Genomic DNA, 21,570 nt, shown 5'->3' with positions numbered 1-21,570 from the left:
AACATTTATAGTAGCCCTTTAATACATGTCTTTTTCAATGTTCCATTATCAAATACATTTATAGGCTAATTTTAAAAGTAATTTATTTTTCAGCACCACAAAATCTTTAGCTACATTCACAATAAAACTAATTTAACTTGAATGTCATTCATTACCATGAATCACATTTAATGTTCCAAATGATTTGTCACATTATTCAACTTAAAAACTGAATCTACATAACAGTGAAGGTCTATATAAAGAAAATGTGGTAGTGAGAATTCTAAGATGACACCCATGATTATGTTACTTTACATGGTAAAAGGGATTTTGCAGATGTAATTAAGGTTACTAATCAGTTGACCTAAAGATAGGGTGCTTATCTGAATGGGCGTAACTGAACCACACCAGCCCTTTCAAAGCAGAGTGCTTTCTCTGTCTGGTTCCAGAAAAGGAAATCACAGAGATGTGAAACACAAGAAAATTCAATATACTTCTCTCTGCCTGAAGAGGGAAGGGGCCACCTGGAAAGGATGTGAGAGCAGCCTCTAGCTGCTGAGAGTGATGCCTGGCTGACAGCAAGAAAATGGGGACTTCAGGCCTGCAACTGTAAGGAATTGGATTCTCTCCACTACCGAAAGGGCCTTGAAAGCTGATTTTCTCCCCTAGAACCTCCAGACAAGAACTCAGCCCAGGCAACATCTTCATTTCAGCCATGTGATGCTCTAGAGAAAAAACCCAGCCAAATGTGCCAGACTTGTGACCTACAGAACTGTGAATTAATAAATGGGTGTTGTTTTCAGCTATTAAATTTGTGATAATTGTTATACTGTAATATAAAACTAATACAGTAAGTTCTGAGTCCTTTGTAGATAAGTTTTTCACATGAGGAGACATTAAAATATCCTATTATGACTTAGGGGTAGACCATCAAAACTGTAAAAACTTAACCATTATTTTAAAAAGTGTACATTTTAAAAAGTATACACATACATATAAACATACACATGCATACATAAACATATATGTATAATGTGTGTGTGTGTGTGTATTGAGACATCAAAAAAATACTCAGGTAAGGCCCAGATGGTGTTGTTGTTGAGCCCTTAAATCACTAATTTTGGTATTAGGTATTTTAAGCCAAAGCACATTTGGAGAAGATGCCTGCAGGTAAAAATCAAGTTCTTGAACTGCAAAACATCACAGGCAGAAGGAAGAACACAGGTGTCCCCGTTATTCTGCCCTGCTTAGTCTGATGACTCATTTACCTGGCACCCTCAGTAAAGCCATTTGATTAAACAAAAGACCAAAGGGTCAGTTTCCCCTAATAATATCTGGAAACCAGAAAACCTTTTTGGTTACTTGACAACAAAAACCAAAAGATCCTTTCTGCTACTGACTTGGAAACTATTTTAAGCCCCACCCAAGGCAGGGCTTACAATGCATTGTCAAACTTAATGTCATGGTGACCTCCTTTCAAATCTTGGATTCACATAACCCATTCCTGGTTGCTCTCACCTGCAAGGTCTCATCTACTGCAGACAGACTTACTTTGGATTCAGGGTTTTCTCAATGTCAATATGGAAAATGGTTTATGGAAACAGGATGAAGAATAGTTGGCAGATTATGAAAACTGACTTTACATTTTAGTTTAGACCACAATTTATATGCTTTAACGAGTTGCTATTTTTGCATTTATTCAAAATTACCATTTCTCAGAGTGAGTATAATTTAGAAAACCATTTGTGTTACATTTAAAGCAAATTAAAAATGCATTACAATGAATTTCTAAAATTATTGACTCACAGATTTTAGGAAGCAATCTTGGGTATCCAGTATATCTATGTAGTTTATGCACTCCCTTATTGCAGCAATGAGAAAGTTGAGGTCCTGAGTGGCTAGTTTGTCTTTGGTAGAAGACTTTTTCGTCTTTAAGAATCAATAATTGTAAACTCTACTTTTACTCTCTTCCATCTTGCTCCTTTAATTCCTAAAATTTAAATATAACAATTGTCTCCAGCACCTTCATCAACCTCTGTGGTAGACTCTGTGGACATGACTTCTCTCCCCTCAGCAGATTTTTTTTTTTTTTAATTTTACTTTAAGTTCTGGGATACATGTGCAGAACATACAGGTTTGTTACATAGGTATACATGTGCCATGGTGCTTTGCTGCACCTATCAACCCATCATCTAGGTTTTAAGCCCCACATGTATTAGGTATTTGTCTTAATGCTCTCCCTCCCCTTGCCCCCTACCCCTCAACAGGCCCCAGTGTGTGATGTTCCCCTCCCTGTGTCCCTGTGTTCTCATTGTTCAACTCCCACTTATGAGTGAGAACATGTGGTGTTTGGTTTTCTGTTCTGTGTTAGTTTGCTGAGAATAATGGCTTCCAGCTTCATCCATGTCCCTGCAAAGGACATGAACTCATTGTTTTTTATGGCTGCATAGTATTCCATGGTGTATATGTGCCACATTTTCTTTATCCAGTCTATCATTGATGGGCATTTGGGTTAGTTCCAAGTATTTGCTATTGTAAATAGTGCCCATCGGCAGATTTTATAACTTCCCTCCCATCAGCAGATTTTATATCAAGATATGAAAGATGTTGATTTATTTATTTATTTGGTCCTGCAAGACCTCAATATGGGGACACTGTCATGGATTACTCTGACTGCATGTAAAAGCTCATACACTTATGTTTCTCAGGTCTTGCTACTATCATAAATATAATTCAAATCTCTAAAAGTCTAAACAAAATAAAGACAAATAGCCAACAATTTCGTTTGGGCTAATCCAGGCTCTGCATTTACAATTAAAACAAAATTGAGATTAAAAATTAACAATTGACACTCAAAATTGTTCCGGACTTTAACATGAATCCATTCATTCCAAAAGCTTTGTCACAACTATTTAATATTATAAAAGTTACATATCTAATAGCTACAGCATGGTGAGCTTCAAGCAGGGGTCATGATTATGGTAGATGTTAGGGCTATTCATGTATATTCACTTTATTCCCACCTCTGAAGTTAGGTGTGGTCATGTGACTTGTTTGTCCAATGAAATGTGAGCAAAACTAACCCATGTAACTTCAAGGCAGAAGATTTAGCAGCTGATGTATGTATGACTCACTATGTCTCCTTCCATCAGCCTGAGTACAGCCACACACAGGACTCTCAATGGACAAGTAGCGGGAGTGAGACATAAATTTTTTGTGTTAAGCCATTAATATTTTTAGTTGTTTGTTACTACAACCTAACCTATTCTGACAGATACATACAATAGACAGTATTCCATTTTCTTGTAAATAAAGTTTTAAATTTGTCTACTTTTTTGTTTTCAACATCATTTAAAAATTGGCCATTTTGAATACAGCTCTGTTAAAAACTCTGAATTTGATATTCTATTTTATAACTGTTTTCATGGCTTTTGCTTTATAAGCATGCTTAAAGAAATTTTAATCATTTTTCTTAAAATTCAGATTCCCATTTAAAACACACTGAAATAATTTTAAATAAATATTTGATTTTAGAATAGTTTTAGATTTACAGGAAAATTGCCAAAGATAGTACAGAGAATTCTAGCACCCCCACATCCAGTTTTCTCAATTATTAACATCTTACATAGGTATGGTAAATTTGTGGCAATTAACTAATATTGATATATGACTATCGACTAAAGTTTATACTTCATTCTGATGTCCTTAGTTTTTACCTGAAGTGCTTTTTCTGATCCAGGATACCACATTACATTTAGTCATCATGTCTCCTTACGCTCTTCTTGGAAACTAATTTTTTATGTTTCTAATTCCTGATATTCTTTTATATTTCTAACTACTTTTCATCTGCTCTTTGTATATAAAATTAACATGCAGTATGATGACCCATAATAGTATTCACATATCCATTAATAAAACCACTTATTTTCAGTAAAAACTATATAAATCGAAAATACTTGTCTATAGAAAAGTAGAAAATGTCACGTCATATGTGAAAATGCTGTATGTAAGAAAATAAGTTATCAATACTATATTAATCCAGACTCTATGACATAATGTAAAAGCATAGACTTAATACACATTTTAAGTCTATTTTTAAGTTTGATTATGTTTCAAAAAAACTCAATTAAAATTCCCAGTCCCAGTGTAATAATTGATTCAGGCAAGGGTCAGCACTGGATATTACAATTATTGGATAATTTTTAGAGAACAGAATATTCACTTGGTACCAAAGTATTACTCCAGAAATTGCTTAGTAATTATAAAGGGAAAAATATATCTTTTCCATAGAGAGAAACTAGCAGTCACCTCTTAACCAAGTGATGAAATGTAGCATGCCTAGGAGTAAGAAATCTTGACATTATGTGTCTATTGATGGACTATATAAAGTTTATATCACCTATGACATTTAACTCAATGTAATCACATCCCTAGGTCTAACCTCCAGTTTACTGGAAATACAGGGAATAGAGAGAATGATTAAAAAAAAAATCCAGAATGTTGGACATTCTACAAGACAGTTTTGTCTGGATTCTTCAAAAGTCAATGTCATGAAAAACAAAAGGGAAAGTACTGTTTTAGATTATGCGTAACAACCAAATGCAATGAATAAATCTGACTGAATCCTGGATTAAGGAGAAAAACAACAAAAAGCTTTAAAAAACATTTTTTTGGGGGACAACTGAACTAAAGAAATTGGATACGGAATGAATATGAGATAACAAAGGGGTTTCTGGGTTAATTTTATGCTTACATATATTTTTTAAAAATTTGAGATGTATGCTAAAAGTACTTAATGATTTATCATGATGTCTGCAACTTAACCTTATGCTCAAATGGTCGGCAAAAATACATACCACGTGTATGTGGTGTATGTATGTGAATGCATGTGTGTGTATGAGTGAAAAGAGAGTGAGAAAGAGAAAAGATAAAGTCAATAACGTCTGTCAGTCTATGTAGTGGATGTTCATTGTATTATTCCTTTTTTTCATATTTAAAATATTTCAAAATAAAAGTTGGGAAAAAACTCAACTACTCAATTCAGAACAAAGGAGGGAAAGAGCTATTGTTTCATGACTTACAACTATGTGGAGATGCTTTGGATATAAAATCTACCTATCTCTAGTTTTCGTAAGAAGATTGTATGGCAGTGATGACTACTATCATTTTCCATATGAGGAAAGTGCCCAATTCACACGGTTGACTAATAATATAGATGAGATTTGAACTCAAATTTTGGCAATGTCAAAACCTAAGCTTGCTTCTCAAAGCATGCTGGGCTTCCATCTTCACTTAGTATTTTGGACACAAATTTCTAATTCCAGAATAATCAGTGACTTGAAACCTCATCTCAGGTTCTCCTTGCATGTCCAAATAAACTTAAAATACATTGTTTTATGGGTAGTGTTGAGAATCAGATCATTCACGTTTTTTGTTCTCTCATGAAAAATGGGGATATGTCACTTTCATCACTAAATTCTGACTTCATGAAAATGATGGTAACGTATTTATGATAAAAATGGAAACAAATGTGCTAGAAACAGTTATTCCCTACAATATACATATGCATTTCAATCTCTCAGCGTGCCACTTTGGACCAACCCACATGAAAAATTGGAGATTTCATCAAACGATACCATAGCTGTCAATAGGACTGAATACACCGTGAAAAATTGCGGATTTGCCAACATGTGGAGTTGAAAAGGATCTTGACCTCTTGTGTGTCTTGATCCTCATCTGCAAAACAGAGGGATCAAGCCAGAGGACTGGCATACCCATTTCCCATTATGGGTTCCTGTAATTGTTAATACTGACTTTTAATGAGAAACAAGACCTTATGATGAAATAAAGCTTATGACTCTTCTGCAGTAAGATAATTATATTTTTTTCCATAAAAGTAAGGCTTATCATTTTGGTATTCTTAACATATTTAAATACAAGAAATTATAGCTGTCATTGTTATTTTGGCATTTGTAATTTTTTGGTACTTTCTTGTTTTTCTTGTCTGATGTTGCTATTACTACACTAAGGGGGATAAAGTAAAAGCCCATTAGAAAATAATCCATTCCTGATCCACAGTTAAACTACTTAGATAGAGTTGCATATCCACTACCTCACTCCTTGGCTTTTTTTTTTTTAACTTTCAGATCTGTACTTGATCATGCATCAGTCCACTGATACCTGTGCCTGTTTCTGTCTCAAGAATGGATGTGAAATATCACCAATCTCTTCGTAACTCTCAAGTTAGATATTTTGAGGCAATATTTTATGGTTGGATGAACACGCCATTTTAGAATCAGATGATATGAGTTCAAGTTCCTATTTGACTATTTGCAAATTTTGGGCAGGTAACTTATCTTTCTGTAGGTCAGAGTTCTTTGGTGCAAACTTGGAATCCTAATTACCCTATGCCATAGAGTATACAACACGTAGTGGTGTTTAATAAATAGTGTTGAAAAAGAATCAGATCCTATAATCTGCACAGTTTTGGAAACTGAATAACATATGAAATTATCATAAATCTCCAGAAAAAAAACTATGCATAAATAACAGGCCTTGCCATGAAGGGGAGAGAGCCTATTGGCCAAATTGAACTAAGGGGTGGCCTTCCCACCCAAATCCTTTTTTTCAGATGATATCAAGGTGGCTGCCATTAAGTTGAAAGCAAAGGAAGTGAGTAGGGCACAGAGGCTAGAAACTAAAATAACAGAATCTTTAGGCTGAAAGCCTGTGTCTAATGAGGCGTTTGGCTGAAGAGACTCACACTGGAAACTGATTTGAAGCAAACAGACTGTAAGCCTACTGAATTTCTGCACTACTGGTATAGAAAAAAAAATACTAGCTTACCTTACAAAATTCTGTTGAACCCATAAGATAACAATGGAGTTTCCAAACCTGTACTAGAAAGAAGCAGGCTATGACAGCAATGAAGCCACCTCTTCAATACAAACCTTCATGGCCATAGAGAATAAACAACAAAGTAACACCTTCCTGAAAACAGATCCAGGGTTGCCAGATGAGTAAACTAAGAAACGTACTCTACTGTCAATCTCTGCCATTCCTGCCGAGTGAGATTGATAACTCCTATAGATGACTGATTGTTTTGTGTTTCCTATTCTCTCCTTTCTAAATGGGAATTTTTCTTTCAGTTTTTCTGTGGCTACCATACATTTAAATTAGATTTAACAGAGTCAGATAACGGAGGCAGATAACCTGTTTTCAGCTTGCAGGTCACCATAACATGAAAAGCCACATCTAGATATGAGAGGACTACACATTGCTCAAAGATTCTAGATTTCGACCAGCCAGATAAGATTTTAAGGTTTTAAGGTTGTCCTTCTGAGGAGGAATTTATTATGCTCTATATGAAAAAACAAGAGAATGCATGGATATTGGGTGGTCAAATCTGCAGAAAAAGTTAAAATTGAGAATGCCATCTTCTTTACCTTAGATTTCTTCTATAGATTTCCCCCCGTTCTTGTCTGCTTATGCTCAATGAACAAAGAGGAAAATAACAATATGACAAACTCTTATTTAAAAGAATTAAAAAATAGCTAATCATATTGAGCTTAGTTTTTTTTTTCTTACCACTGGTAATTATTTTATATTACAAAGTGGATATTTGTTAATGTTTTTGGCTTACCAGCATTTAAATCTTCCTTCTACATTTGAAAAATATCCCATCCTTCAACTATAGAAGTTAAAATAGGAAGGTGGTACTTTTCCAGCCTGCTTTGCAATTAGGGTATAAGCACATGGTTGAGGCACTACTTTTCCAAACTTTGAATCTGAAGCTAATAAAGCAAAGAAGCAGAGACACCATAGGCTTTCATTCCAATGAGGGTAGTGGCCAGAATATACTTTCCCGAAGTTATCCTGTAGCAGCATGTAGTGATTTGCCATGAGTCCTGACAATGGTGCAAGCTGTGATATCTGTGCCAAGTAGCAGTGATAGTTTAGCAGGATTAACCTGCAGTATGGTTTTGGGCATCACTCCTAACCTACAGCCCAGAATCTCCAGCCTTCCTAGAGATTCTATGACCTATCCAGGATCCCTTAGCAAATACCTTTCTTTTCTGCTTAAATTGCCAGAACTGATTTCTGTTGATTGCAACTGGGCACCTGAAAGGAAACATGTTGCATATGCATGTTTCTTTGTAATGTATGATAGAAAAATATGTTGCTAGTTTATATTAAGCTAAGTATACACAACTTCTATGTGTAGCACAAAGAATGCATAACATTCAAGTACTGTTGTACCTGCAAGAATGCAAACAATCACCTAATCAGTATGGTCCCTTTCAGATCTAATAGCTTCTTTTCATTCCACAATAACAACATAGAAACCGACCAGGTACTTGTTCATTTATTCATTCACTACATGTTTGTTAAGTACTTCTTGGATGTAAGGTACTGTGGGAGATAAAAAATATGTAATACATGATCGCATAATTCCCAACTATATGATTTTTAAGTTTAGTAGGTAAGATAGTACACAAATAATGATAATGCAAGGCAATATGCGCTAAGTGCTTTATGAGTGGTAATAAGTTCCTAGAGCTGCATTGTCCAGTAGAACTTTCTGTGAATGAGAGAAATGTTCTATAATTCTGCACTGCATGATAAGGTAATCACTAGTCATACGTAGCTACTGAACACTTGAAAGGTGGCTAGTGGGACTGAAGAATAAAATTTTAAATTTTTAAAAATTTATTTAAATTTAAACAGTCACATGTGGCTAATACCTCATGTAGTAGATAGCACATATTTAGAGGTTCAGAAAAAGGCAAACATATTTTGAAATGGGAGTATAAGGGAATAGTAAGCATAATACTAGTTCACGATATTCATCAAGATAGGTATTGTTATGTACACTTTACATACAAATGAGGAAACTAAAGCTGAAAGAAATTGTCTTCACAGTCCATACAACTAGGAAGAGGTGGAGCCAGTATTTCCAATTCAGCCACACAGTTTTTCCTCTGTCTACAGAAGCTCCTATAGCTTCTGAATACTTCATACAGTAGACGGAATATGAGCCCAGCTTTGAAGGACAATTAGACAGGATATATATACAGTGGTAAAGGAAGAATAGAAAGAAAGGCATGAACAAAACTTTGGAGACAAAGAGCAAGAAGACTTAGTTTAATAGAATTACTAGCCTTGGGAGGTGGGGATGCTAAACCACACACACACAAAAAACCTCATATTGTTAAAGAACTTGAATGTCAGGCTAAAGGCTTTACTTAGTAGGAGATGTAAATCTACTGAAGTTTTTGAAGGAAGGGTAGTGTTAAGATGAAGATGGGGTTTAAGAGAACTGATACAGGAGCAGTGATGTTGGATTGGTCCAGAAGGGAGAGAGAGAGCAGGTTGGGGGGTTATCAGATCACTTCAAAGGTGAGCTCACGTGTCCCAAACTACCAAGGTGACAACGAGAATGGGAAAAAAAACGAGAACTGAGAAAAGTTGGGAATGAAGCATTTCCTTGGCAGAAGTTGCAAAATGTTGGTCTTTAATGTCAGGCCACATTTGGTCAATAAGTGTGTTTTGTTTGGCCCAAATAATGTTTGAAAGTTTTTATTCATGTGCCAACATTTTAAAATATAAAAGTTTTAAGTAAACAACCAGATTTATAGCTTTCCTTCAGGAAAAAAAAAAAGAGTAAATTTTCCAACCTTGGGCTGACATTCAGTCTGGCATTAATTAGCTAGAACTGACTATTCATCCTTCTTTTATAGATAGATAAGCTTTCTCCAGCTCTTTGAGTCCTTGTCTTTTCCCTTTCGTTTTATTCCCGTCCGACTTCACTGATGCATGTTTCTTTCCTGGCCTGTGATTTACAGGAATAATAAGGGAACAACCGATTATTTTATTTTATTTTTATTTCTTTGAGACAGAGTCTCACTTTGTCGCCCAGGCTGGAGTGCAGTGGCTCGATCTTGGCTCACGGCAACTTCCGCCTCCAGGGTTCAAGCGATTCTCATGCCTCAGCCTCCTGAGTAGCTGGGATTACAGGAGCCTGACAACACGCCCAGCTACTTTTTGTGTTTTTAGTAGAGACAGGATTTCACCATGTTGCCCATGCTGGTTGTGAATTCCTGACCTCAGGCGATCCACCTGGCTCAGCCTCCCAAAGTGCTGAGATTACAAGCGTGAGCCACCGCGCCTGGCTGATAGTTTTATTTTTAAGTTGCTAAAATAAAATTTCCTTTCCTTTTAGTCTCATTTAAACAAAACCTATTTTTTTTTTTTTTTTTTTTTTTTGAGATGTAGTTTTGCTCTCGTTGCCCAGGCTGGAGTGCAATGGAGTGATCTCAGCTCACCCCAACCTCCACCTCCTGGGTTCAAGAGATTCTCCTGCCTCAGCCTCCCGAGTAGCTGGGATTACAGGCATGCGCCACCAAGCCTGGCTGATTTTGTATTTTTAGTAGAGACGGGGTTTCTCCATGTTGGTCAGGCTGGTTTTGAACTCCCAACCTCAGGTGATCCGCCCACCTCAGCCTCCCAAAGTGCTGGGATTACAGGTGTGAGCCAGCATGCCGGCACAAAAATCTAAATTTTAAAAAATGGTACTTCAAATCCTTTGTTCTTGATGATCCAGACAAAAGCAGACACCTTTGGTGATGTCTACGAAGCTCACAATAACCACTTCCCTTCTTAGTTGCCCACAGAAATGCATTTTTGGTGACTAAATTTATACATACATGGCCTTGCCTTCTGGCTGTATTGGGATGGACCAAACTGGGTAAGTGAAATCTCTTCTTTGGGAATTTGGGAGTGGGACTGAGAAAGACAGAAATATGCAGTGTGGGTGGAACTGTGACAGGTGAACTTGGATGCCATTGGCTGCCATTTTCCATAGGCCACATGGTCTGGGTAATAGAGCAAGGGAGAGAGCTAGCTGCCGAGAAAGAAAAAAGCAGCCATGCAAAGACAGAAACAACGGCAAGAAATGGGAAAAGAATGCTCATGGGTTCCTAACAGCCTTCTGGCTCCCAGTTTAGGTCCATGTGAGGCCTGGTGGGATTTCTGCTCATGGGTTTGGTACATTATCTTTGCATAAAGCATGATTTACATTACAATAAATACCCTGTTTTCATTTAAAGAGTGATACTTCCAAACTAGAATGATACTATCATTTTTGTGTGTTTTCTACTTGTTCAAATAATATTATATATACACAGCATTAGGTAAATCTCCCTCCTCCCCAATCAAAAACATTTCAATATGAAAGAGAACAAATATACAGAATGATCTTGTCTGATCCATAAATAGGGGCCTATGTAATAACAGCAGAGAACATTTACATTAAAACACAGTCCTTGGAAGAAATGGGATGCTGTTATTATAACTTTCTAGTGGGTTTCCTTCATAAGTCATTATATATAAGATGTTTCTACAGGGAAACTAATTCCTGTTACTGGTAGTGAACCTGTTAAAGGATGAAAGCAAATTGAGGTTTAATTTTACTTTTATATTAAAGGGTTTTTTCCTTTGTAGAACTCAGTCTATTAAAGTTTTAAATTAAAGATACTATTTGGACACATGGTGGTGAAAGATTCTGAATCTTATATGAAAAAGGTAATATTTGATAGGCATTGAGTGGAACTGTTACTCAATTTACTTTTCTTAATTCCAAAATCTTTTGCTTCACTTTGTCTGTTATAATGTAAATCTAACATAAAAAAATATTGTGCTATTTTTCAACAAGGTATGAACTCATTTATGGAATGATTTATTACACATAATCTGGAAAAAATAATATCCCCTATAAAAAGATCCATAGTAACTGTCTATCCATGTCCTGCCTCCAAGGTTGGCTTCATGAAGATGGGTAAAAACTATGATCACTGCATTTAAAAAAGTCTCTATCACATGTTACATTTTTAAACAGTATAAATATAATGGATGGATGGCAGTCAGTTACACTGATATTCAGTGTGAAAAGAATGGTGGAACTATATACTGTTAATTATTAATAGACACTGAATATCACTGTGCTAGGTATGATGTTTGCACTTTAAGAGGATTACATTTAAATGTATGAAGAATTTTTCTTATTTCAACGGCGTAAGGGCAAAGTTCTAAACTATTTTAATCAAATGGGACTGATTATTAAGAATTAAGTATATTATTTACTATACACAAAGACTAGAATAAGATATGTCTCTTTATACTCTTCTTGCTGGGTGAATAAACCTCTTAAAGAGTGAAGCTAGGCCGGGCACGGTGGCTCATGCCTGTAATCTCAGCACTTTGGGAGGTCGAGGCGGGCTGATCATGAGGTCAGGAGATTGAGACCACCCTGGCTAACACGGTGAAACCCCGTCTCCACTAAATATACAAAAAATTAGCCAGGCATGGTGGCACATGCCTGTAGTCCCAGCTACTTTGGAGGCTGAGGCAGGAGAATGGTGTGAACCTGGGAGGCGGAGCTTGCAGTGAGCCGAGATCGCACCACTGCACTCCAGCCTGGGCGACAGAGCAAGACTCTGTCTTAAAGAAAAAAACAAAAACAAAACAAAAAAAAAACACACAGAGTGAGGCTGAGTTAAATAGGTCTTTTTATTCCAGTTTATTTAGTCAATTTTATTTTAATTCCTCATAGCTTCACTATCACATGCAAAGACTCTTTCCTCAGTTTTCTGGTGATTTTAAAGCTATTCTTATTTCTTAGATGGTTTTCCTATAATTTATTTTTAAGCTAGTGGGATGTAAAAGAAGTCAGATGAGTTAATTTATTCAGTTTTATAGTATTAAGCTGATAGGATCTCTTCTGTATGATTGCCAAACTATATTTGAAACAAAGGTGGCAGATCATAAAATCAGGCAGGCCAAATTCATCGCATATGGACATAATTAAACAAGAATCACTAACCCAGAGCCACATGTAACATTAAGATATCTTCTGAGAAACCAGATTCCCCAAGTATTAGAAAATGTGCCATTTTCCTACATTATAGGGCCATAATCATTTGCCCTTGGATCTATGGGTGAGAAGTTGTGGGGCTGCTTCTCTTATTAAGAATGGTAACATTTGCTTGAAATAGTTCTTTCTTTCCTATAATTGTCTCTAATGTTTGAAAACTCTACACATAGTAATATCCTACATTAGGGAGGTGGACTCAGTGTCGAGGCCAAGTAGTTTATATAGTGAAAATAATTCTTATCTCAAAGGGTTCAGTGATAAAATAAGTAAACATAATTTATAAACTGTTAAATAACATATAAGGTACTATTACTACTTTCACTTAAAACAAAAAAAACCTCAGAGATTTGGAGAGCATCTACCTGGAATACACCCAGGGAAAAGGATGCAAAAAAAAAAAGAAAAAAAGAGCTCCAAGTATACAAAAACGATTCCACAAAGACCATCAACAATCTTAATTTATTTTGTTTATGGGAATGTCCCTTTCATCCTCACTGAAGTAAGCTTCACTGAGATTTATGATCTGGGGGCAAGTTGTTTAGCTTCTCTAAGTTTTGGTTTTCATATGTGTAAAATGAGGAAAATAGTAACATTCTTGAAAAATTATCATGAAATTAAAGGAATGTGGCACATAGAAAGTGCACAATGAATGGAAACTTTTATTATTGTTCTTGGTTTTCAAGACCATAGCATATTAAAAGGAAATGTCGTATAATAATGAAGAAGCAACATATAGAGTAATTAGATTATAAATTTCAAAGACAGATTTTGGGTTTATATCTTAACTCCACCACTTATTAATTGTGGGCTCCAGGAAAATTCCTTTCAAAGGTGTGTGGGAGGCTGCTGATACTGGCTTGGTTCATGAGAAACTGAGAGTTATCACTGACACCTGAATCAATGTTTAACCCTCACTTTCTCAGGGCACCCTTCTCTAACTCCTAAATCAGGCTTTCTTATAATTTCTTGTTGTGCTCTGCCCTTTACCTTCCTAACACCTGTCACAGTTATAATTATGTAGTTATTTCTATTAATGTCTACTTATCTCCGTTAGGCTGAAAGCTCTGAGAGGGAAAGGAGCACATTTACCTAATTCATTAGAGACTCATTGCTTCTAACACATCAAATACCCCCAATAAATATTTTTGAATGAATGAATGAGTGGATGAACGAAAAGAATATGATCTCTCTGTAGACTTTTTGGCACTTTTTGTGTAGAATGGAAACTCAACACGCTGTACAAGAAGAGAATGTGAATATGGAACTGGAAGACAGGGCATACTTGAAATTATTTAGCTATTGAACTCTTTCTGAAAAGAATAAAAAAAAGAGACTAGCTTTAAAATCAGACTGGCTTACTGAACTGATTGGTTAATTTGGTCAAATCACACTGGTTAAATCATACTGGTTAGTAGATCCGTGCTCTTTAGACAACTTGCTATTAACCAGTGTGAAAATCATACAGTGGGATGGATTTTCTTTATAAATGTGAATGAGTCTCACAGTTATGATAATAGTAACATAATCCTGAATATGTTAACCACATGACCTTCATGTATCCTGTGTGGGTGTCTCAAAAGAAAAAAAAGGAAGTAGAGAAGCACTGCTTTAGGCCAATGATTTCTAACTTTTACAATCCTGCAGAGTATGTTGAAATACCTTTAAAAATCCCAGGACTTTCAAAGGTGTTAAGAGAATCACAAAATCAAGAAAAAAGTTAAGATTTCTACTCGTGGCTGTAAAAATGACTGTAAGCCAATGGAAAAACCTCTAATTTATGGAGAATGTCTCCTCTCTAGTTACTAGTAGAGAACTGTATGGTTAACTTTAAAAACGCCGTTTCCCATATAAAACATTTTAACTTGGCAACTTAAGATGCCATATTATGGGATAGAAATCTGTTCCAATTTCCATGTGTAGATGTAGGAATTTCCTTTGGGATTAGTCTGTGTGAGCCATAGTTAAGCAAACGTACTTCAAATATTGAAATAATTTCATATTTATATACATTTTTCTTGTCTCAAAAAGGTTTTTGGAATGATATTTTGTAAACTCAACAATCCTAATCATAATTTAAAGGATGATACCTTATCTGAAGCAAACTCAAGACTGAAGACTTGGTGTAAAAATAAAAATCTGGGAAATGAGTCCATAATAACCTATGTTTTATTTAAATATGTATTTTCAGGCACAAGTGGTTAAATTCTAGCCTCATCACTTACTAGGTATGTGAATGTGGCCAAATATAAGAAAATAATAATCTAGTATAGCTTGGGAGCTGAATGAATAGGTTGTGTTGCTGAATGCCTGGGTTCAAACGCTGGCTCTATTATCTACCATCTTGGTGACCCTGGGCAAATTTCAGAACTCTCTCCCTGCCTCAGTCTTCTCATTTGTGAAATGAGGATAACAAAAGTACTGCTTCATAAGGTTGTTGTGGGCCTAAAAGAATACACGTCAAGTGTAGAACAGTGCCGGACTAATAATAAGTACTAAAAGTTTTAGCTACAATTATGATCATTCATTTACTCAATTTAATTTACTTCTCGACTTGTTTACATTTCCTAGAATTTTAAATATTTAATTATAGGAAGCAAGTGAAACGTAAACGTACAAACAAAAACAGAAAAGGACTAGTATGGAAATTAAATCATGTTTATATAGGGAAGTCCCCTGCTGTTAAATCTATATTGATTTATATCCGATATTGCAACAATAACCTAGAAGAAACTTGGATAGCTCTAGCTAATAAATTAGTTTGAAGACAACTTTCCAGACATATTACCAATCCTCCATCTTCTACTTTTCCCCCTCCCCTATCAGGAAAAAAAGCAGAAAAAAATTATTTCAATCTGTTTTTAGAACGGGCAATTTCTTTTAAATCAGGGCTCACTACAGATGTCCTAATAAGTGGTCATTGATTGTCTCGGGATAAAAGCAAAACCAACCCTGTTATTTACAAAAATAGAGTTAACATCATGATAACGAACCTACTCCGGATATACATCTAAAAATGAACACAGTTTGCAACTAGTGTATCAGTAAATTAATAAATATTTCAAATGTTGGGACACTACTTACTATTTACCAGTCAATTATCATTTTGATTGACAAATTGTATTTTCAGTATTAGTTGTTAAATCTTATAGGAAAGTTCATGAAGAAAATACATGTTATGTTATTCAAAACTTTACGGACTCCAAATCAACTGGTGAAAAGTTTAAAACAGCGAGTCCTCCTCCTCGTGTTTTTCATTAGCTTAATTACAATGGCATTGCTGAAACACTAGAGATTGTGCCTTGAGCACAAACTCACCTTCGGTACTAGCAACCCTCTACCTGTCTGTCCACTGTGTAACCCCTTCCCCTCATCCGATCTTGGGTTTTCATAGGCTGACATTCCTGTTTCAAAGTTTTGCTGCTGCATTTCCCTCTAGTTTTCAAGTATTTCTGTCCTCCAGGCCGGATGCTAATACCCGGACTGCGAAGGGTAAACCAAAACAGAGTGGGGTGCACCCAAGAGGCGCCGCCTTGCCTCCCACCAGTTTACATTCTCTTTAAACTTCCAAGCACTTGTAATACAACTCCACTAGGAGAGCCTTTTCCCAAGTCGGCGCCTGTGGAGCTCTCCAAATAACCAAGAAACAACTTCTCTGCTCAGCTGACGTGCTCTAGGGTTGTCGCCCCCTGCACAGTCCCGGAGAGCAGAGGGGCTGGGACACTGCTACGTGGAGTTCTCTCTGCCCCGGCCAACCCTCCAGCCACCGACTTTCTAAACAGATAGAGACACCAGCTACGGGGGAAGGGGTGTCTCACCTCCTTCTTCCTCCTCCAGGGAGTTCATGCAGGGAAAGTAGCCGGCCAGTGCCTCGAAGGAGGCAGACAGGCTACTCCGGCTCTGGGAGCGCTGCATGGAGCGCCCCGCAGCGCTGGCACCCCCCAAGCCCTGCCGGCCCATCTTGGACGAGGACCCGCTTTTCCCGCGGTACAAGATACGCGGCGTCTTGGCGGCTGGGTCGCGGCGTCCGCAGCGGTTCCGGGACCAGTGGGCCAGAAGCCAGGTTGGTGCCACGGGACCCTGAGGCTCTGGCCCCTGCCTCCCTGACCCAGCCCGGAGGAGACGTGGCTTTCCTGGCCGCCGGGACCTCCAATTTATTGGAGAGGGGTCCAGAGGAGGAGATGGAGGCGGTGGCGGGCGGAGCGGCTGCTCGCAGTGAACGTCCGAGGTCTCGCCCGGGAGGGAGCTGAGAATCCTGGAGGCTGGAGCTGCTGGAGTCTCGCTGCCCTCCCCGCGCAGGGAGATGCCGCTGATGCTGCGGTCCCCGCCAATCAGCGGCCGGAGGGGGAGGTGGCGGCGCGGCTGCACCTCGGCGGGCTGGTGGCTCCGGGGCGGGCGCCTCAGGTCCCGGGCAGCTGCTCCGAGTAGCTCCCGCTGTTTCCTCTTCCCTCCGCGTGGTTAAGGCCAGGGAGTGGTGACTAATTAGATGCAGTGAGTTAGGCATCTCATATAAGTAAACAGGTAAATTTCTGGTAGTCACTTTCCCTTTCCTCAGGTTCACAGTTTTTTTTAACGCTCCTCAAACACAGGCAAAAAATATTGAAATTTTCTTCAAGTCATGACACAAAGGCTCCTCAATTTTTACCAAGTTCCACGAAAACCTACAATTAAAGCTTTCGCTTTTACTCTCTTTGTTAAAAATGATAAAAAGTGAACTAAAGAAACCAAGAACCGATAAACACCAGCACTGAAAAGCACAATGATGTCTATCAACTTTGTTTTAATTTTAGGAATTTTTATTGCCTTCTTTCTCTAAATTAAATAATCTACCCAGTATGGCTAAGAATGACAACATTGTACGGCTTAACATCTAAGCAAAAGGTATAACATCCTGTTAACACAAATTTGGAAACAACACAAACATACTAGGGCAAAGTAGTTTATAAGCAACATTACATGATGCATTCTGCAAACTGCACATCTCTATCCCGGAACCTAAAGCAACTTTAATTCCGTTTTCCCAGGAGTCAGATGACTGCCTTACTTTTTGTAACCTGAGACAAGTCATCCCACCTCTGTTTCCCAATCTAGGGAAGTGGGAAGGTAGGGTACTATTCAGTCCTAACCCTGTCAAACATGATCACTGGGCGTGTGTAATAGGGGATTTCAACGTAAAATGTAAATTATACAATCTAAAATGGTTCATTATTCAATAAATAGTTCCTAGATAGTATATATGTACAAGTTACTTGCTTGATATGCTGAAAGATTCAAATACTCATTCAATTAATATTAATTGAGCTCCTAGTATACGCCAGGTACCATGGTAGATGTTTATATGATGCAACAGTGATCAAAGCAGCTAAAAAAAATCCCTGCTCTCATGAAGCTTACATTTTAGTTGCAGCGGAGAGACACAACAAATCAGTAAATTATATAGTGCTAAAAAGGAGATGAATGCAAATAAAAAATTAAGTTAAGGGGTATGGGACACTGCAATTCAAAGAGTTGTCAGGGTGGGTTCTCACTGACAGTATGACATTTGAACAGAGGTGTGAAGAACCTGAGGAAGTGGATAGTCAGATATTCCAGGAAGAGAGTTAGTTTGAGGCAGAGAGAACCTCTAGTGCAAAGGCCCTGAGGTATGGTGTCCTGGTGTGACCACAGAACAGCAGAGAGGCCAGGGCAATTGGAGTGAGTGGGAAGGAGTGAAGGACAGAGAGACAAGAGTCAGAGAAAGACACAGGTCATACAGAGCCTTCTAGGTATCATAAGGACTTTGTCCATTGCACATCACAATTTAGAAGGTATGAAAAATGCATACAAGTAACAATCCTTTTAAATACACTGAAAATTAGGAAACTTTCAGTATAAATAAGAGTTCCATGGTAAGAAAAAGTAACAACTTTAGCTGTTTAGACTTAGGCTCATCCAGATTTATTGCTTTTGTTTTCCTGATAGACTTGTCCTTTCTCATTAATGTCCCTACAACTCTGTTAGTCCAATTTTCTTTTTGTTATTTATCTTCCTCAAATATCAGCATTTCAAAACAACGTTGATAAAACCAGAGAACTCTATGAGTACTTTTTCAAACCATATCACTTTTATTCAGAGACTAGAAAATTTTATTAAATGAGATTTTCATTATAAGAATCATAGAATTTTAGAAACTGCAAGGACTTTATTAAAAGTCACCTAATTTTTTTTAAACTGTGGGTCACAAGTGAGTCATGAAAATAACTTATTAAGTTTTGATTAGAATTAAAAAAATAAAATACAGTATCAGAGTTCAGCCCACATGGTTAGTGCATCAATTGCACTATTGTTTTATGAATATGTATGTTTATGTGTGTGCACACATATGTATTGAGCTGTGATGTAAAACGTGTTTCTCACTTTTGAAAAAGTTTGAAAAACATGAATCTAATGTAATAAAATACTTTATGTAAGAGAAAATTTAGATTAAAGGGTAAAACAAATATAGAAAATATATTTATATTTAAGAGGAAACAGCTGTTACCATACAAATCTAATTATACTCGGAGAAATGGGCAAGTTTACCAACCAGTCAGACTCTCCTAAAGATTAAGTTACTTGGTTAGAAAAATTTGAGTACTTTTGACTGGACATCCCTAACTTTAGATCGGGGGAAGGTATCAAGGAAGAGAGATTGAGCAGAGAATCTTAAAGAAATAAATTGGCAAGCTGAGCTCAGGTGGCTCATGCCTGCAATCCCAGCACTTTGGGAGGCTGAGGTGGGAGGATCACTTGAGCTCAGAAGTTCGAGACCAGCCTGGGCAACATAGTGAAACCTCATCTCCAGAAAAAATTAACAGTAAAAATTTAGCCAGGTGTGGTGGTCATGCCTGTAGTCCCAGCAACTCAGGAGGCTAAGGTAGGACAAAGGCTTAATTAAGCCTGCAAGGTTGAGGCTGTAGTGAGCAGTGATGGTCTCACTGCACTCCAGCCTGGGTGACAGAGTGGGATTGTGTCTCAAAAATAAAATAAAATAAAATAAAATAAATTGGCTGGGGATGCATGGAAAACTTTTATTTTGGCACTCAGGGACATCACAATGCTGGCTGAAAGTCATTTTGGAAAAAGACTTCTTGGGTTTCTGCAAGTAACTGCTGGGGATGGGGAGTCTGAGAACGGAATCAGTGGTTATGCCTGAGTTGCCTGGGCCCTGCCTTGTCTGTGTTAATAACCTGGTTTCATGAACCAAGAAAAAGTTCGTCTGGAATAGTCTAGATGTGTCTACTACATGACCACCACTTCCCTCTTGCAGTTTCAGAACAAGGTTGTCCTGGGAAGCTTTTTGATATTTTTTTCCTAGGATCTTACAGATACAGATGAGTGACAGAAGAATGGCACAAGGTAGAGTAGAAAGAATGAAAGAGAAGGAAGAAAATAATCTTATTTAGGGGAAGAAAGCTTTAAGGAAAGAGTGTTGGCACAGAGGTACCAGAGAGACAGACCTTCAATAATGGCCAGAGACTTCTAGTCTTGAATGACAATTTGTGGAATATACTGAAATTATTGAGAAAATGTAGAATTCTACTTTAAAAAATTTTTTTATGTTCAATTGTTTTCCTATGTATAACATTATCTAAATAATATTTCTGGTTTATATATTTTAATAGGTTGATTTATTATTCCTTAATTCCATTCTAAGTACTGTCACCCCCCAAGGAATTTAAAAATTTACATAAAAATAAACTACTGATAAAAGATTGAAAATGTCCTTCCTTCACATCAGAATATACAAGTAGTATATGTAGTTTTGGATGTAGTTCTCAAGTAATGGGCCACTATATAGTTTTATTACATAAAACTAAGTGTAATTCCAGAATCATTATCATCCAGTATTTCAAATTATTTATAACTTTCTCATTAATTTATAGAGAAAAAGTGAGTCACAAATATACACAATAAATTGTCATCTAAAAGCAAAACACGGCCTTGAAAAAAAGACTGCACTATTAAACATAAAAATCACCTTTTTGAAGAAAAGATAAACAGATATAACTTGGATAAACTATCATAGTATCCTATTTGACAAGTGTGTACTCACATTTTTATAGATATGTTGTACTTTAGAGTTTATAAAACATAGTAATTATGCCACTTAATTCTTACATCAATCCTGACAGAATGTCATCATTATCTCTTTATAGATAAGACAATAAGGCAACATTAAATGACTTGCTTAACTACAAAGTGGCAGAGCAAGACTCAAACTCAGGGTTCCTGATTTCAGGTTCAGTGTCCTGTATATCATATTACAGATATCTTATACCACATATACTTTCATAAATCATAGGTTATAAATATGATTTTAACTGTGCAGTAAGTTACTTTGTCCAAAATAAATGTCGACAATGCATCTGTAAAACCATAGTGATTACTCAAACTATATACCAATGTTAAATCCATAATCTTTTTAAAAATAAAAACATTAATATTAAATAGCCATATATGTATTTAAGTCCCATCAATTCTAACAGGGCTAGAAAGTTACATGTCATTTATGTATCACTTTTTGTAATAGTTTTTTAAAAATCACCAGAGTTTTAAATTACGTGAAATTAGTTTATTCCTGAAATAGAGGTTTGATCACTTAAGTAAATACTCAGAAAGGTTGTTACATGAAGTAGCTCTAT

General features: G+C 36.8%; 1 protein-coding gene across 50 annotated transcripts in view; it reads right to left on the bottom strand.

Moving 5' to 3' along the window:
• Window positions 1–21,570, bottom strand: part of RIMS2 (regulating synaptic membrane exocytosis 2) — a 729,498-nt gene that overhangs the window by 13,891 nt on the left and 694,037 nt on the right. The window contains exon 1 of one of the 50 annotated variants that reach the window (XM_003311889.7): window positions 16,726–17,385. The exons of the other annotated variants lie outside the window; for them this stretch is intronic. Coding sequence (XP_003311937.1) covers window positions 16,726–16,867 — 142 coding nt within the window. The 5' untranslated portion in view covers window positions 16,868–17,385. Of the gene's footprint in view, window positions 1–16,725; window positions 17,386–21,570 lie in introns of those variants that run through there. 50 annotated transcript variants of the gene reach the window in all.

Source organism: Pan troglodytes, chromosome 7 (assembly GCF_028858775.2).
Source record: "Pan troglodytes isolate AG18354 chromosome 7, NHGRI_mPanTro3-v2.0_pri, whole genome shotgun sequence".
Classification (NCBI taxonomy): Eukaryota; Metazoa; Chordata; class Mammalia; order Primates; family Hominidae; genus Pan; species Pan troglodytes.
Note: the sequence above shows the minus strand (reverse complement) of the source record. Positions and strands in the feature narration are given on the sequence as shown.